The sequence below is a fragment of the Crocodylus siamensis genome, chromosome 4 (genome assembly GCF_052110815.1).
Source record: "Crocodylus siamensis isolate JL-2025a chromosome 4, ASM5211081v1, whole genome shotgun sequence".
NCBI classification, from domain to species: Eukaryota; Metazoa; Chordata; order Crocodylia; family Crocodylidae; genus Crocodylus; species Crocodylus siamensis.
In genome coordinates, this window is record NC_143398.1 from 100181603 (window position 1) to 100199643 (window position 18041).

At 43.5% G+C, this 18041-nt stretch overlaps 1 protein-coding gene across 1 annotated transcript in view; it reads left to right on the forward strand.

Annotated features, from left to right (window-relative positions):
- Positions 1-9310, forward strand: part of BPIFC (BPI fold containing family C) — a 30548-nt gene extending 21238 nt beyond the window's left edge. The window contains exons 10-15 of the mRNA XM_090041086.1: positions 624-803; positions 1458-1525; positions 3473-3515; positions 4383-4446; positions 6432-6508; positions 8994-9310. Coding sequence (XP_089897212.1) covers positions 624-803; positions 1458-1525; positions 3473-3515; positions 4383-4446; positions 6432-6508; positions 8994-9035 — 474 coding nt within the window. The 3' untranslated portion in view covers positions 9036-9310. The remainder of the gene's footprint in view (positions 1-623; positions 804-1457; positions 1526-3472; positions 3516-4382; positions 4447-6431; positions 6509-8993) is intronic.
- The last annotated feature ends 8731 nt before the right edge of the window (positions 9311-18041 follow it).

Genomic DNA, 18041 nt, shown 5'->3' on the forward strand with positions numbered 1-18041 from the left:
GCCCAGCATGCCCTGAAGCCCCGGCAGGGGTAGCCAATCTAGGCCCATGCAGTGGGGAGGCTCCATTTCCCCACCCCTGCCCCAGCCTCTTGACAGCACACAGAGGCCGGCTTGACTTTTTGCCACAGCCAGAGCTTGCGGGGGGGGGTAGAGCACCCCCTGCTGTGCAGGTATATCCCAGCTACCCCCAAAAACCTAGCAGGGGTAAATAGGGGGGCACGTGGCATAGGTAGGCTTCCTTCCCTACCTCCCCAGGCCAGTTGAACAGGGAGAAAACAGAGCTTTTTCTGTCTCTCCCACAAGCACCATCCTAGCCCCGCAAAGGTCCCTAGGATTTGAGCAGAATCGCCCAAAATTAAACCTCAATGTGAACCTGTATACAGGTTTGCTAAGGCACTCTGCCCTAGAGTGCCTTCATCTGATACTGCATCAGACACAGATTCATTTCTCACATGATCTGCCATTTTTAAATGCTCTGCAGCCTGAGCACTTGTTATGTTATGGCTACAGAGCACTTTTGGCTGCCTCATCATGCGAGAAGTGTAACTTCTGTACACATCCATTGGTAACAACCTATTTGGTGAGATGCCTATAAACTTGTTTGAAGTCTTCTTTGCTTCTAGGTTCTACAGCTTGTTCAGAATTATACAATGTCACACCCACTGATGTTGATGCTACAATCTACTGCAGCACCTATCGTCAGCTTGCAAACAGGCAGTTTGACTACAGAGGTCACTGGCTACTTAGAGATGTTTTCTGTCCTGCCAAACTCAAGCCTCCAGTTCATCTTTGCAGGGAATCTAGTAAGTACTCTGGACCAAAAACTCTCTTCTGTGCAGGGGATAAAAGATGTTTGCTCTTCCATACTGCTATCTGCCAAATTTTCTGAGAATCTGAGAGGTCAGTGTGACCTAGAACAGATGCACCAGTGCTGCTCACAGATACCCACAGAAGACTTCCACTACATTGGATAGGAATTGGATTTTCATGTCTGTGAAATAATTTGATGTACAGGTTATGAGGAATTTACCTTTAGAATCCCTTTTTTGAGGGGGGTGAGAGTGTCTTTCCAAGAGAAAGAAAGAAAGAATATATTACAGCCTCCATTTTCTGAAGCTCATTTTTTCTTAACCTGCTTGTTATAAAATAGTGGGCCATATCTCCAAAGACCTTTTCATTACGCTAAAAGTGCCTTTGGCCACTGGAAACCTCAGTTATCCAAGCCTTTTAAAATGTTGCCAATGACACTCTGATAATGGAGGCAGTGTTTTATATTACCAGGCACAAACCCAATATCGGATAGAAAGTGAACAGCTCACAAAAATTACTTCAATATCTACATAAATAAAAATGTTGGGTGCTTTCATTTTGGATTATAAAAGCAAATCATATTTGTGCCTGTATCCTAAATAGGATTGCATGCTGTATATATGATAACAAGATTTTCTCTTCTTCAGACAGTGAATACCAGTGCCAACATGACTATATCTAAACAGAAGTTGATTATCTCATTACTTCTCAAGAGGTAACATAGGATAGTTTTGTCCAAGTCCATAAAATAAAGGTCAGGAAGTAACATTATTAAAAGGACTCTATTGTGCATTCATGTCAATATGAGAAGAAGATAATCAGTTACCTTCCTTCTTGCAGAGGTAGAGGCCCTGAGATTAGTTTATTTGCTACATTACCCAGATCCTGTGGATGGAAGATGATGATATTTTTAGAACAACTGAGGGTGCTGTCTTCCATGATTCTTTGTCCTTCTATAGGGGAAATGTTCAAGGAGACAACATACTATCCACACTATTAATTGTATTCATTAATCTAAACACTATACATATTATATCTTGGCTAATACTAGGGAGGGAGATTCCATAACCCTTCCAACCTCTGTGTGGTAATTGTTACCATATCGTTGGAGCATCTACACATTCATTAATGTGCCATAATTATGGTGTATTAAGTTAGTTTCTATAACAACAGGTACTAACTTAATGCACCGTGATCGGCACTACTGCACGGTAGCACTAGCACACTTTTAATGTGATGCTAAGGTGCAGTAGATTAATTTTACTGCACATTAGCACATTGGCATGGCTTTCATCGTGACATGCTAATGTATAGAATTAGTCTACTGTGCTTCAAGCATCTCGTGTAGACACACACATGGAGTCATAAAATTCTCCCCTGTTCAAGCATTCATTGAGCCACTACACACAACTCTGCATGGATCCGTGCAAGCTTTACTGTAAGGGGCAAGGACAAATGGGACAATGTGGCACATGCCACTACAATCAATATGGTTAGTACAACAAGCTACAGACAGGTATAGGGAGACTTCTGTAACTTGAAGCAGCACTCAAGGCTACTTAGGTTACATGTGAGTTTATTTCAGATTGTGCAATAACCCAGGAATGAGATGGTGCCCAGATTGTTTAAAGTCATTTCTTTATCATGTCTTGTGATTTCTGTGCTTGTTTTTCTGGAAGTGATCAATGTTTCTAGGGCAGTGGTTCACTGGGACCTAACAACCCAGTTGATTCTAGAGATCAGGGCAGCTTCTACAGAACCTACATTTTCATGCATTAAAGACAATAGCCAAATTTATTAAGCTTTGTTGTTTCAAGAAGTAGGTAGAGACCAGAACCACAGGGGACTTGCTCAGCACATTGTACAGTTGGTTCCCAAGTACTATGAAACAACTGGAGTTTTTGGTAGAACTTTATGATTTGGAGCTCACAAGAAGATTATTCAAGAGGATTGTTACAGGAAATTAAGGTTATAAATGTCCAGAGCATCCTGGGAAAGCACTCATAAGTAGTCTTGTGGAGTAGTAAATGCCTTACAACAAGAGTATCATGGGAAGTCATGAATGCTTCAGAATACTGATTTAGGAATTGGGAGTTAGTGGCCTAAGAACCTGTGAGAGAGCTAATGTAGGAAGGAGACTTCAGTGACTCAGGCTCGTTGGGAATTTATCTGAACAGAACCAAACTTCTGAAGAACTGGCAGTTCAGCCATCACATGGAGTAACAGCCCCAGAGTGAAATTTTTCTTCCCAGCTCACATAGCCAGGATGCCTGAATAGCTATTAAATTTCCAGGGATTCTGAAATTGACTTTTTATTGTATGATTTTGAATGCAGAGTTGTTGAGAGGCAGGGGGTGTCTGGTGAAGCTGAGTGTATGAATCAATTGGATTTATACAGCGTAATTTGGAGGGAGAACTGCTCTCATGTCCCCGGAAAAACTTTTCCCAGGCCACATGCCTGTGCACATTCCAAGCTGTGCCTGAGGAAAACCATTTCTGTTCTTTATTGTGAGAGGTAGCATGGACTTCACTGGGCCCATGCCAATAAAAGCATCTCTTTAAGGGGATATCACATAGCCTATAGCTCTGAAAATAACTGTACACAGGTAAAACAATGTACCTTTATCCTTTATAATGATTCCCTTTATTATATTCTGTTCAGATTTCACTTCTCCCTGACACATTCTGGTGTTGACTTTTCTGAGGTAAGCTGATGACTTCAGTGCAAAGGAAACTTAAGTTCTTAAAACCAAGAATTTCAGAAAGAGGCAGGTTCAGATGAGAGGAAACTTAAATCTCCCCATTCATTTCTGTCTCAGCCTACTTATTTCTGGGATGGCTTTATCTCTCCTTCTGGTTTCACACAGACAATATTTTATCTGTCGTATAATCATATAGGCTTTACTCTTCCCTTTCCTTCAGGTAATATTGTAATACTCAAAATAGAGAGAAATGTTGTCTAAGCTAACTGCCTCTGAAGGATTATATGATGTTGTACAATCACTACCAGATAATATAAAACCAGATTGTAGCAGAGGAGTAACAGAAGCATCACATTTGCTGGGCAAACCACAGAGGAAAATACAGGTAGTGGGGGTAGGCTGAGGTTCAGCACAAAGTCTCATTGTCAAGCTAAAGAGAGGAGGGGGAAAGAATGATAGTCACAAAAAGCATGAAACAGATTTAGTAGCAAAGAAAGGAAAATCCTTACCTCCCCCTTCTGGACCCCTTCCCCCATGGTTAGTTTAATTCTGAGGACATTCACTTAGCACTGGGAAGCTGAACTGTGTGGAATTATGACTTGTCCAAAATCCTATAGGGTAGTTACAAGCAAATATTTTAAGTAAATAAAAATGTGGATACTAAATTAATTGTGTGAAACTGTGTGACAAAGATTAATATCCCATTGCTTTGTTTGGCTTCAACCGAGTACCTCAAAATGCAAAGATCATTTTAACTTGTGGTTTTGTCTTACCAAATTTGATCTAAAAACTCCAACCAAGATTAGAGCCCAAGGCAATTTCATAGATTGTAAGAAGTGATCATCAGATCCATGTTCTCCCCCATGATAGATCTCACTTTTGGAGAAGTTCCTGTCTCGTGTATTATGGAATGGAGCAATCCCAGCAATCAATGGTAAGGATTGTTCCTTTACTGGCCATGATCTCCAGTATTCCCAGGGACTACATGGCAATAAAATTTAGTATGTGATTTTAGTTTTTCACTGTTATGTCACTGTCTCACATCACCTCCCTCTTGTGCTCTGTGTGCTCCCTGTGGTGGTGTCCAGGCAGTGTAGAGAAGAGGTAACAGTCTGGGTGAGATGCATAATAGGGGAAAGGTGAAAAGAGACAAAGGGTGAGGGGAATAGCAGTGGATGGAGTGGGTAGCAGAGGAAGAGAACAGGATCAAAAAGAAGGGAGGTTGTAGGAACAATGGCATAGAGAGAGAGGATGGCAGAAGCCAGGGGACCTGGTCTCCTGGAACAGAGCAGGTGAGGAGAAGGAGCTGGAACACTGGCTAAAAAGGTAAAGCAGGAATCAGGGAGCTGAAGGGGTGATATGAGTTATGGAATTGAGTTAGAGGGAATATCAGGCAGAAGGGTACAAGAGTGAGGATTGGTGGGTGGGTAGATAAAAAGAGGGAGACGATGGGAGAGATGAATCCAGAAAGCACAGTAAAGGGAGATTGGATGGATGGTTAGGAGAAGAAAGGGACAAAAAGAGGCTTATTGGGGGGGAGGGGCAGAAGGATCTATGACCACTAAGCACACTTCCCTCCAGCACCTGGAAATGATCCCCTTCACTGACTGTGCTTAGTCTCCCTCTAGTGCCTAGTCCATATAGAGTAGTGGTCACCAACCAGTTGATTTGTATCAACTGGTCAATTAGGGAGTCCCTGACAGTCGATCTCATTCGGAGGGGGGGGCGCTAGCTGGTGGGGCTAGCCCCCTCAGACTAAGATCAACCATCAGGGGCTCCTTGATCAGAAGCAGTAGGATGCACATGGGGAGTGGCTGAGACGCAGCCCAGGAGCAGCAGGACACACGTGACCCCCTGCCACCCAGGGCCAGGCCAGTTGAGTGGGACAATCCCCCATTGCACCCCCTGCCACCGGGTGACTGGAGCCCTGGCCAGGCAAGGCCAGGGGAGGGTCGGAGCCCAGGCAGCTTGTACAGGCACATGGGGGGCTCCTGCCACTGCATGCACCTCGATGGAGGCCTGGGGGGCATGTGCCCCACTCATCTGTGAGTGGGGCAAGGGGGCTGCTACTGCACACGGGGCTTTGCACCCTGAGCTGCAGCGGGGTTCAGGGCACAAAGTGCAGCAGCAGCTGCCTCGTCCCACACAGATTGTGGGGACACATGCCCCTGCACCTCTGCCAGGCTGCGTGCAGCAGTGGAAGCCCTCCCATGCACCTGGATGAGCCACTCAGGCTCCGACCCTACGCCAGCCAGGGCCCTACTCTCCCCTGCCCCACTCCCTCCTCACCATGGGGGCCTCGATCTGCCCCCCCCAACTGACCTGCTGGGAGGGGGCAATGAGGGCAGTGGGGGTAGGGGTGCAGGGTGCGGAAGATCCTGGATTGCCCTTTGCTTCAAAAAGTGCTCTTCACCTTAAAAAGGTGGGAGACCACTGATATAGAGGCTGACACGCCCAAGCTGTTCCCATTTACAGCTCAGGCTGTAGAGGTTTGTGCTTTGGAGCCTGAGTGAGGGTCAAGATATTTCCACACGATAGAATTTCTGGGGGGTGTTTCCATCTGCATTATAAAGTATTTAGCTTTTCCCAAATGTAACTTTATTACTTTAAATGAAGGTTGCAGTTATAAAAGCAAGCATTCACAAGTTAGGAAATGCCAGACTTAATGTTGCCTGTCCAATATGAGGTCACCCCCCTTGTGTGTATGCATTATGACACCAGTCGTTTCATGATCACATACCTCTTCTTCTAGAGAGCTCTTTCTCTGTTTGTAAATCTGGGTAATATCTATTTCCCAGGGGACAGGTGGTGATTGATTAGTGTTTGTAAAGCATATTAACTGTTTAAAAAAAAAGATGCTGTACAAGAGCCAGTACTTATTGTTCACATATAAATGCATGTATTCTTATCTTTTATAAGATAAACTGAGGAAAGGATTCCCTCTTCCTAATCAGGCCCAAACTAAGTTCATTCAACCAGTTCTTGAATTTAATCAGGTGAGAATCTAAATCTTTATTTAATAGATTTCATAGATTTCATAGACATTTGGGCTGGAAGGGACCCTGGAGGATCAAGTCCACCCCCTTGCCCCATGGGTAGGAAGTCAGCAGGGATCATAGGATCCCAGCAAGATAAGCATCCAAATGTGTCTTGAAGGCGTTTACAGTGGGTGCTTGAGCCGCCTCCGGTGGCAGTTTTTTTCCAAACCTTGGGGCTTGGACAGTAAAGAAGTTCTTCCTTATGTCCAGCCTGAATCAGTCACAGCGGAGTTTGTGACCATTCGATCATGTCATCCCTTGGGGCACTCTGGTGAACAGACATTCCCCCAGATCCTGATGAGCACTCGAATAAACCTGTAGGTGGCCACCAGATCACCTCTGACCCTAGCTGCACATGAGGGAGTGGCAAGTAACCATATTTTGGTTCTCAGTACATGCAGAGAAGGAACAAATGGATGAGTGTCTTCACAGCAACATTCCCTAGCACTATCTGATGTAGTACAGACATATGCACTATGGCCAACTGCATTCAGTCAGCTGAATTCAGCTCTGAGATAAGTGTAACCTCCTAAAAGTCTATGGAGAAATACTCTTCTATGCCACAATCTGTCTGAATTTTTCACACTAACTTAAATTCTGGTGTCAGTTAAATTTATGAGATGCCAGTGAATTAGTACAGTATTATATTTGTAACCAAGATCAGTATTTGGTCTTCAACATGTAATATAGATAGCTAGACCATGAAATAACCAGTGCCCTCAGCACGGACACAAATGCCTGGATTATGTTAAAATCAGATGTTGATCTATTAAATTAATTGATTTCAAAATGCGTACCCACTATTAAAATTTTATGCTAGAGTGCAAGTGTGATGATGCTGAGATATATTTTTTAATTTCCCAAAATAATTAATTAAACAATCAGTTCCAATTTCCTCTCAACATTTAGTCACATTATACTTTCATATACTTTGGGCGGGTAGCACATGATACAACTCACAAAGAGAAATAGTTCATAAGTCTCTGTGTGCCAGTCCACTGATATAACTTAGAGCAGCCCAAAGGCAACTCTAACATTTGCTGAATGCCAACTGCCCCAAAGCACTCAGTACCACAACCAGGACACAGGGAAACTTCATCTCTTTCACTTTCCACACAGCTGTAACCTGTGTAGTGGCGGTCAGTAGTGGGGAGTCGTATAGGAGCCACGATCCCAGCTCCACACTTTTAAAGGATTTGCTGATCCTTCGCATACAGCTACATCAGCTTTAGATCTAGCATGCAAGTCAGTTTATGTATACCACTGTCCCTTTGATATGTACAGGCACCTGTAGACACCATGGGTTTTAATCCTCATTAAATTAAATAGGTTTATAAAATTTAAATTTTTTATTTTGGAACATCATATCTGTGTTTATACGTACTAGGTTTTCACATTAATTCAGCCTTGGAACATTGAACCTGTGTTTACATGCACAAAGTTTTCAAACAAATTAAGCTGGCTCCCTGGCTGGCACCAAAGAAGAGCAAGATGGTCCAGCACTGCCACCCCCAACCTGCCCCGCCCCCCCGCGCCATGCAGCTGTGAAAGCAGGAAACCACACAAGGGAAAAAAAGTGGGGGAAGCAATTCAAAAGTGAAAGCAATTCCAAGGGGTGAACTACAAAAAAGTTGTAGCGCCATCTGGTGGACAAGAGGCTCATTACATGCCTTTGAGTGCCTTCGTGTTTGCATGCAATGAATCCATGGACACAAAGCTTTAATTTCCAGCGAACCAAACTAAACTACATCCAAGTAGTTTTAGTTTAGAGCAAAAGAAAGACTTTTAAAGTGTTGGGAAATCCCACTCGTGCAAACAGACACATAGTTGCAGTGCATGAAAGGGCAAAAATTGTGGCATATACATGAGCTCTAAGAGGCTGCTCTACTAAGTCTTAATAATAGAATAGATTCTATCATACAAACCCTGGGCCAAAACTTGACACCCCCCCCCCCCACTGCAACAACTTTAAGAAGCTTTGGTGGCATTAAAGGAACATAAAATGGCTACCTCAGTCCCTGGGAGGAATACACCAGTATAGGGTGGCACAGGCCCAATGTACCCAGCTATGTACCACCCTCTACTTCCCCAAAGGCTGAGCCCGGGGCAGGAACAGCCAGAGCGCTCTGTACTCTGACTGTTCTGTGCTGTACAGCAGCTATAAGCCAGTTGAGGTAAGGCTACCCTAAGATTCACAGCAGCCGCTAGGGCTGTCCTAACTTATACAAGAGCCTATCCCAAACACAAAGCAGCCCAGAATATGAGAGGCACAGATAAGGCATGCCAGAATCATCTTGGTGTCTTTTTCACTTCAGCTGAAGCTCCTGATTGGCCCAGCACAAAATCAAACCTCTCGTTGCCAACACTGGGGCAAAACTAAGAAAAGTCAGTGCCTATAATCTGTAATAGAAGGTCATTCTGGTGAATGTTTTTCTCTCTTCAGGGTTATTTGCTGATTTCCACTGATATTCACTACACTCTCTAAGGAAGGAGAGATCATTTGACTGATCAGGATGTTCAAGGCAAACAGCAACCATTCAAATGCTGACCTGTGTCCCTGTACTTTTAAACCTTCAAGCCAAGGACTGGAGATGAGTGAAGTCTTCCTCATGCTGCTCTGATTCAGGAAGAAAGTAGGAAGAATGTATGGTGCAAAATTACAAATGCAGTTCTTGAGTCACCCTTCCAAATGGTCTATATCCAGTATAAACTTTTTCTGCTTCTTACCTGATGTATCTGTTGTTTTTTTAATATGAGGAGGGGTTTTAACAGTCCTGTCATGCTTACTATAAAGATAGTCCTCTCAGGATTCTTCTTAGGGGAATTTCAGAACATGGGGCATCCTAATATGCTTTCAGTTTTAGGACCAGATTCTTTAGTCATGTTGAAACTAGAGGTGATATGGTGAGAGTGCTTGTAGAAGGAAGGAAGTTAGGATATTGGAATCTGTTTATCTGTTACTGGATACCAAGAGAGAGAACAGAATTATGAAAATTAGAGATAGTGAGGCCTCCCAGTACCTCCTGCCAATGCAGGGTTATCTTTTACATTACATTTTCTAGGGCTGCATCACTCTAACTTGAAATGAGCCAAGCAGTCCATCTTCTCTCACTTCACTTTGAAAACTACCACACAGAAGACTTCCAGGAAGCTGTTTCTGAAATTCACACAATTTTTTCCCCTTTTTAGTATCCTCCCATTATACTAGTTATACTTACCATTTTTTAGCAGTTTTTTTCTCCCTCTGTAGTATTTATGGTCTCAAATATGTGAAGACTCTTTCACTAGCCATTGTGTCACTGAGCTAGGTCTGTTTAACTTTTGAAATGTTCCCTTCATAGACAAGTCCCTCCAAACACCTGATCAATTTTGTTGCTTTTCTCTGAACAATTAAATTTGTCAATAACTTGTTGCTGTGTTGCCTAGACCTGCCCTCAGTGCTCCAGGGTAGTCAAACCTGAGCCGTATCTGCTACCTACTCATGAACTGATGTGAAGCCTCTTTTTTTCTAGTCCCTGGAAACTGTAGGGAGAGGGGGACAATGGTCAGATGAACCTTGTTATGCCTTGCATATATACTTTTCCCCTTAGCATCCGGGGATCAGATAGTGGGCTAGATGGAATTATGGTCTGACCCAACATGGCATATTTTATGTTGTGTCCTAGCCTGTTTTAATACAAAGCCACACGTCTCTGCTGCCCAGTATCTCATGTCCCCTTTGTCAATGTCACTATTCCGCATGGGTGAGAACCTGGAAGATCCATGTTTTAAATCAGGGGTGCCAAACTTCTATGCCATGAGCAAAATGCAGCCCATGGAGCCTTGGAATCTGGTGCATGAGGCTCCCCACATGTTGGTAAATTTGGTGGTGGGGGAGCAGTGACAATCAATACTGCCACCCTCCCCCTGCCAAATTCCAAAAAACAAACCCCAAGTGCTGTGCAACAGGGTGGGTCAGGCCAAGCCCCTTCCCCACATGGGGCCAGGTTGGAGCCTCATCAAGCCTCTTTTCCACCTCCTCCTTGTGGGGCCAGATTGGGTCCCGGTTGCCCCCACTCCCTGCTCTGCACAGCTGGATGGAATCCCACTGCAACTGCCCCTGCTGCCACTGTCTGGATCTAGCCCACAGACAAACCTGGCACTTCCCATCCAGCCCATCACCCAAAAAGGTTGAGCACCACTTTTTAAAATATTTATCTCCCAAATTTATTTGCTTGCATTCTTTCTGGTTCAGCTACATACTGTGATAGGCTCCATCGCCATATCTCCACACATCCCAGATCACAGCAGTCTGCACGTCCCAGATCACAGCAGTCCTGTGAGTGCCATTATTCCTATTTTGCATTTGGGAAACAGAGGCTCAGAGATAATAAGGAAATCTGTGTCAAAGCCAGGAATAGAATGCCAAGCTCATGGTCTATAGCCAAGTGATTTAATCACGAGTGACTTGCACAATGAATTTCATTGTGTTATTATCTGTCCATGTTTCTAATCTCTCTACCTCTCCTTGAATTATTTCTGTCTGTTCACTTGTGTTTGCAACTCTCCCCAATTTACTATTACCTAAGAACTTTATTAGCCCAAATGCTTTTTTAGGCCCTGCTCCAGATTCTAAAAGCCATTGTCTTTCCATTAATCTCAATGTGCTGTAGATCAGGTCTTTAGCTAATTATTTAAATAGATTCAATAGAAAATCCATCCCCAAGGAATCCTACCAGTTATTGTTGTCTTCTCCCAAGGTTGGTATGTAGACCTTTTTTACTGTCCTTTTCTGGCAGGTGTCAGCAATCTTTCAACTTCTAAGAAGGTCCACATCCAAATGGCTTTCAATTCATTCTGAGAATAAAATTAAAGGCAGGCAAATAGAGAAAGCATGTTCCTTTCCTATTAAGTAAGCAGAGGAAGAGAGCAAAATAAGAGTAACAATTAGTGGGATGAAAGTACCATTTTTAAACTGAAGTTCTCTTTACCTACAGGAAATGGAAGAAAGTTCTACGTTCTTCCACAGTCTCCTTAGGGCTTCTGCAGTTCCATTAGAGCCATAAGACATATCTTAATTCTTTCATAAATACTTCAAGAATTTCTTAAAAGAAGGGTCTGATTAAATAGGAAACATGTGGTCATCCTTTTCTCTTTACCTCCCTATGGCATTTTCATCCTAAGAAATGCCACTTTAATTTGTGGAAATAAATGGGAAAGTAAGAGTAGATTAGGGCATTCAAGTGAACAGTGTAGTGCATTAGTTGTGTTTCTTCTGAGCAGGCACAGTAGAACATGGAGTGCTTCAGATCCAGGGTTCTCAAGGATGGAAACAGCCTCCTGAGGTATTACCTTAAAAGGTAACTAACAATTATGATATGTGCCTTTTAATTTAAATTAGAGCGCAATTAAACTGCCTGGAACTTAATCATTCTCTTGTAGGCAGGGATGTCCCAAAGAGAATGGTGATTACCATTTTGAGTCCAACTTGTCTTCCTCCTCTATATTCTAGATGCTTAAGAGCTATTGTGTTCAGAACTGTTGCCCTCAGGACAATGTAGAATTCAGGGTAGTTATTAATGTCTAATCCAGATCCTGCTAGCCATTTTCCTTACTGCTGCAGCCTCTCACAGAAGAAATAAATGTTTAAAAGAGAAAGTGGGGGGAGGCAGAGGCCTACATTATTGTTTATCTTTGTGGCACTAGCACCCAAAGATCTGTGCTAGATACTGTACAAAAACAAACTGGTATGGCCATGGCTCCAGGTGCACAGACAGTTACATGTGCTGCAGTCACAGGACTATTAAGTGCCTGAGTATTTTGTAAAATCAGGGTCTAATTAAGTAAAACAGAATACAAAATCCAGCATCAGTCTGGGATAAAAGATTTAGACTATGGATTCTGAGAAGGGTTTAAAACCCATTGGACTTGGTCTGGCTCTGGTCAGGCTGGGTGGAAGAGAAAGGAATATAGTGGTGTTTATCATAACACTGTATTTGTGGTCCTTTGGCCAGTTTGTAATTTAGCTGATAATTTTCATATTCACCCCAAACTAAAGCAGAGCCAGTTCTACTCCAGAACTTTCTCCTGCCTGTGGCTATTGTCTTTGGAAGGAAGTTGTTTTCTCCAGGAGACCAACCAAGCTGACTTTTTATATACAAAGATTAAAAACCAGCCTTTACAGTACTGCTGCAGAAAGAAACCCCAAGATAAGGTGCAGTGAGCTTTGGATGCCTTGCTAGAGTCTAAAAAGTATAGCAATTGTGGGCATATTAAAAAATAAAAATACCCATGTCCTGTAATGAGCTTTTTACGAGCTGAACCTCACTGAAGTCAGTGGGGTTCTGTAGGTCTGCACCTCAGTGCAAGATCAGGGCTTTACTTTGAATATCCAACCAAAGTAGTTCTGCATCTCTTGCATATACAAAACTAACCTAGAGCATTTACCAGTGCAACATCAGCATTTTCAATGAAATGCATCAAGGCAGTGCAGAGGAAAAATGTGAAAACACAATCAAAAATAATTTTAAAACTGACTATTCTTAAACCTCAGTTCTGATTCAAATTTGAGCAAGAATGGGGGTTGGTTTCTATTTTATTTGGATCACTTCATGCATGCATCTGCCTGTTTTATTTGATGTTAGTCTGAAGGGGCTTGAAACAAAGGGGCAAGTGTTCTCAGCAGGCTTGTGTTTTATTTCATAGATTTCATAGACATTTGGGCTGGAAGGGACCCCAGGGGATCATGGAGTCCAGCCCCCTGCCCCAGGGGCAGGAAGTCAGCAGGGATCATAGGATCCCAGCAAGATAAGCATCCAAATGTGTCTTGAAGGCGTTCAGAGTGGATGCTTGAACCACCTCCAGTGGCAGTCTATTCCAAACCTTGGGGGCTCGGACAGTGAAGAAGTTCTTTCTTATGTCTAGCCTGAATCGGTCGCGGTGGAGTTTGTGACTATTCGATCTTGTCATCCCTTGGGGGGCTCTAGTGAACAGATGTTCCCCCAGATCCTGATGAGCACCCCGATAAACTTATAGGTGGCCACTGGATCACCCCTCAGCCTGCGCTTTTCCAGGCTGAATAGCCCCATGGCTCTCAGCCTGTCATCATAAGGTCTGTTTTCCTGACCTCTGATCGTGAGCTTCTGAAAAAAAAAAAAAAGTGGCTGTAAAAGGAGTGGAAAGAAAAGACAATTTCAAAAGAAATACAGCATGGAGGCTTTTTTTTTATCACAGATCTGGCACATATCTCAATCCTGTCTCCACTTTGTTTCCCATTACTATGACATTTTAGGCAGTGCTGTCAGACATCCTCCAGCCAGTTCATGGTAATGGCGGAAGCAGTAGCACTATTTGTATGCATGTTGGGGGAGGGAGGGGGAATGATATTTAATCATACTGTGGCCAGGTACATCAAAGAAGTGTGAAAATGTGTACAATCTTGCATGTTAGACACTTGTCAGATGAGGCAGTCAGCACCATAAAAGGTTCAGATATGCTCTCTACGCAACATCGGGTGCTACCTTAACAAAGACACTTCAAAAGAAAAAGAAAGAAAGAATCAAGCACCAAGGAAAAAATGCACATGTATTGCACACAGAGCTGGCCTTAAGGAAAATGATACCCTGGGCGAACTTGTATTTTGGTGCCCTCTCCCTCTGCCACCCAAGTCAGCAGTGCTACTGCAGGCAGAAGCCAATGGGAGGGGAAGGGGCAGGGGGAGTGCAGCTGTTTCTGTCTCCAACCCTGGCTGCTGTGCTGCAGCCACCTGGCAGCTGTCAGTATGGCCTGCCACTACCCAAGCACCCACATGGAGCCACTGCAGAGGCCGGGAATGATTACGACACCCCCAGCAGCCAGCTTTGGCCAGACGGGGTAAGGGAAGGGAAGGAATGGGTAGCACAGCTGCCCAGACAGGTGACCCTGTCCTTGGCTCAGTCCCCAGCACTGTGGGTGTCTCCCTGGCCCCATCATGGTGGGGTGGGGAATATGCTCTCACAGCCACCTGCACTGCCCAACCCGGCTCCTCATGAGCAGTGGCTGAAGGTGCAGGGGAGTGGGGATCAACCGAGGTGAATCAGGGGTGTAATCCCCACAGCTGACAGGACACACAGCTAGGGCTGTGTCCCATGATTGCCCCCCCTGACCACAGCATCCTGGATGGTCACCCGCTTTGTGCATCCCTAAGACCAGCTCTGGTTGCACAGCTTCAAAGCTTTGCCCATCCTCACATTAAGATGACTCCAAGTAATCAGTCCCCCAGACCTGCCTTCTCTGGTCAGCACCTGCTCCTGACCTCTGACAAAAAGAAGAAAGTTGTATGTGTAAGGCTGTAGGCTCCTCCCATGAAGCCTTTGCAAGCACTAACATAATTCAATTGCAGGCCATTCTCCCTGTCAAGGATGTTAAGATTTCTTTGCCATCAGCACCTCACTCAAAATCCAACAAGAAAAAGCTGCTCAGAAGTACAAAGGACTAAAACTATGCCTGCTTTCTCTTTTTCTTCTATGTCTGTATCTGTGTGGAAATTGCCTTTCGCCACTTGGTCCTTTTTGTGCATCAGTTCCATGCTGGTCACACCCGAAGCTAACTCAAGAAATAAAGAAGGGCATTTTACTAAGCCAAGAATTAACTGGTAGAAGTGGTGCACAAAGTCTCCCCTCACCCTAACCAGAGGAAACAGGTATATCACAGGGGATTTTAAGCCCTTGAATAAGCTGCTGAACCCCTCTGTCACAAGGGGTCATTCGTGAGATTGGCTTATCTCAACAGGAAAATGAATGTTTGCTGTATATCACGTCTCTCAGGGTCTCTTAGGCTCCCTCTACACATTTACATGTATTATTCAATGAACTAGTTAATTGTGCAATTAATTTAGACTGGCTACATGTGCACAGTAACTATCATACCATAAAAAGGTCCATCCAGCTAAAAAGTGAGAGCTGGAAAATGTGTAATTAAAGTTTATAGCTTGTTTGTATTCAACTTTAATTTGCATATGTAGCAAGGTACCTATGCCCCTCTGGCTGGGAGTCCTGCAGCTGACAGTCATGGGACATAGCCCTAGCTGTGAGTCCTGTCAGCTGTGGGAATCACACCTTTGGGAACTTGCTACTTGTCCATGCAGGGGGAGTCCAGAATAGAGATCCCAGGTTCCCCCTGCTTTGGCAATAAGGTGTGATTGGATCTGCTGCTAGATCCTATAATCATGCCTCCTGCCATGCATGTGTGGCATGGCAGGAAGTGCAATTGTGTAGATTGTGTTTCAGATCCTATCATGTCTTTACCTGAACATCTAGAGGTACACTTATAAGCAAGTTTGTGGTGATGCAAAGATCAGATGTTTACAAAAGACACCCTAGCACAGTCACAGTAATTTTTGGAGAGGAGAGGAGAGGCCCCCTTTCTGAGTTATTCCCACCTTTTTTGGATCCAGACCTCCTTGCAGGCATAAGCATGAGAGGCCAGTGCCTAGAGATGATATTTCAGTGGCTTATAAGCAAATGTTTTATTTTTTTAATATTATGTTAGTTATTTTAATAACATAAATTAAAATTTATTTTACTTTATAAAAAAATTGTTTATTATACACGTGCTGTATTTTCTGATTCTCCAAAGTCAGTGCTTTCTGGGTCTGGAAGAAAGCAACAAATATATCGTGAGATGCAATCCAATAATAAGAGCTAGAAATACCAGTTACTTTAAGAAGCACCCAGCTGCTGCATTCAATGAGGAGCCCTACCCAGATGAAGTAGGACAGGTTCTGTGGGTGTTTTTTTGCCTCTACTGGATCATCTGGGATGTAGAAAATCCACTTCTTTCTGTGTACAAAACTCCTGTTTCTGAAATGGAGGGAAGAACATGCTGTTCCCTTCATGGAACAATCTGTGTGGTCTCTATCAGCAGACCTTCATGGGGATTTTCTTCTCTTTGGTCCTCACAGAGACATCTCCACTGGGGCTGGATTTGGGAGAATGACATGGCAAACATATGGCCTTCATGGACAGATCTAGGATTTTGAAAAGAGGGGGAGTCTGCACATTTTTTCCAGGTAAAAATAATCTAGAAGCTTTACTAATATGCTAGGGGCTGAAGGTTATATTATTCAGATCAAGATTGAAGCAAAAACAAGTATAACTTTATTGGAAAGTGCATTAAGTTTTTTAGATGTTAACACAACAAACTAGACAAAAATAATCCAAAGATGTTTCTTCAGTCATGTTGTCATTAGAATTAAATGTACATCTCTTTCAGATGTATAAAACGAAATCTAGCCTTCTTGAGCATCTTGACAGTTCATCCAGTGCTTTACTGAAAGTTATTTTCACCCCTGAGTCACTATTCACTTGAATTAATGTTTCCACACCTGAATCAATGTTTTTAGCTAAACTTAAAACCAGCATGTGGGGCTGTGAAAAGGAGCTACATTAAGAGGAGCAGCTAACAGACAGCAGAATTGCAAAAGAAAGGATAGCTTAATTAGTGGAACACCAAGCACTTTAAAAAGGAGAGAGGGTTTTAACACCTGTAGAACAAAGAATTTAGATGGCGGTGTGTAGATTATAATGAGCCATGGAGTCAAGTGACTCCCTCACTGCTGCTTGAATAGAAATACTGCTGCCCTATCAGGTAGTTGGCTTTAAATTTTAGGTAGACCAGGGATCAAAGGCAGGGAAGGGAGGGGTGATTACCCCCACTAGATCAATCCCTGGGCTTGCCTTATAGAGCAAGCTTATATGTCTTTGGCTGTTCTCTCTCATTGCTAATTCTTTTAGTACATTCCTGCTAGTGGCTTTTCTTCACTGGAATATATGGGCTTGCATATTTTTCCCCCAGAGGTATCCAGCTGAATTTTGGTGTATATGAAGGGTGGATTCTTCTAAGCATGGTATCCTTTTAAACTGGCTTAGTTGATTCCCTATTGACTGAGCAGTAGAAGAACACACATGCTACAGACCACCTGGAAAGACTTGTAGCAAGAGGGGAACTGGCAAAACTAGCCAGGCTGAACACACTCTGGAGCAGTATAAAACCAAGGTACTCTAAAGGAGTGCAGGCCAGATTAATGTGGTACAGGTTTTGTTTCTTGACATACTTAACAACCAGCTAGTTTGTCTCCATATGCAGTCACGAGGTTCACTGGCTGAATTTGAGGTGTAAGAGACAGTAGCAATTTGGAGGCTCAAAATAGAGAGGCAGGAGAAAAATGTTTAGTCTTGAGCCTCCCAATTACACCATGGGCTGTAGCTGCAGAGCCTGCATAATTGACTGGAAGGATTTTCCTTGAAAAGTAGCTTTGCAAAATATTGAAACCTTGATATTTTAGCGCAGTGGGAGACATCCTGTCTGGAAGGCATGGCACAAGGTAATCCCTGCCCCTTCCCTGAGTGCCACTCTAATCCCTCTTCTTTTGTCTGATATGCTGCTCTGCTTTCTGCTCCTGCCATTGTGCTCCTTATCTGCTCTGCTTTTTGTGCCACAGGTTGGCCACCCTTGTTTTAGCATATATTTGGTT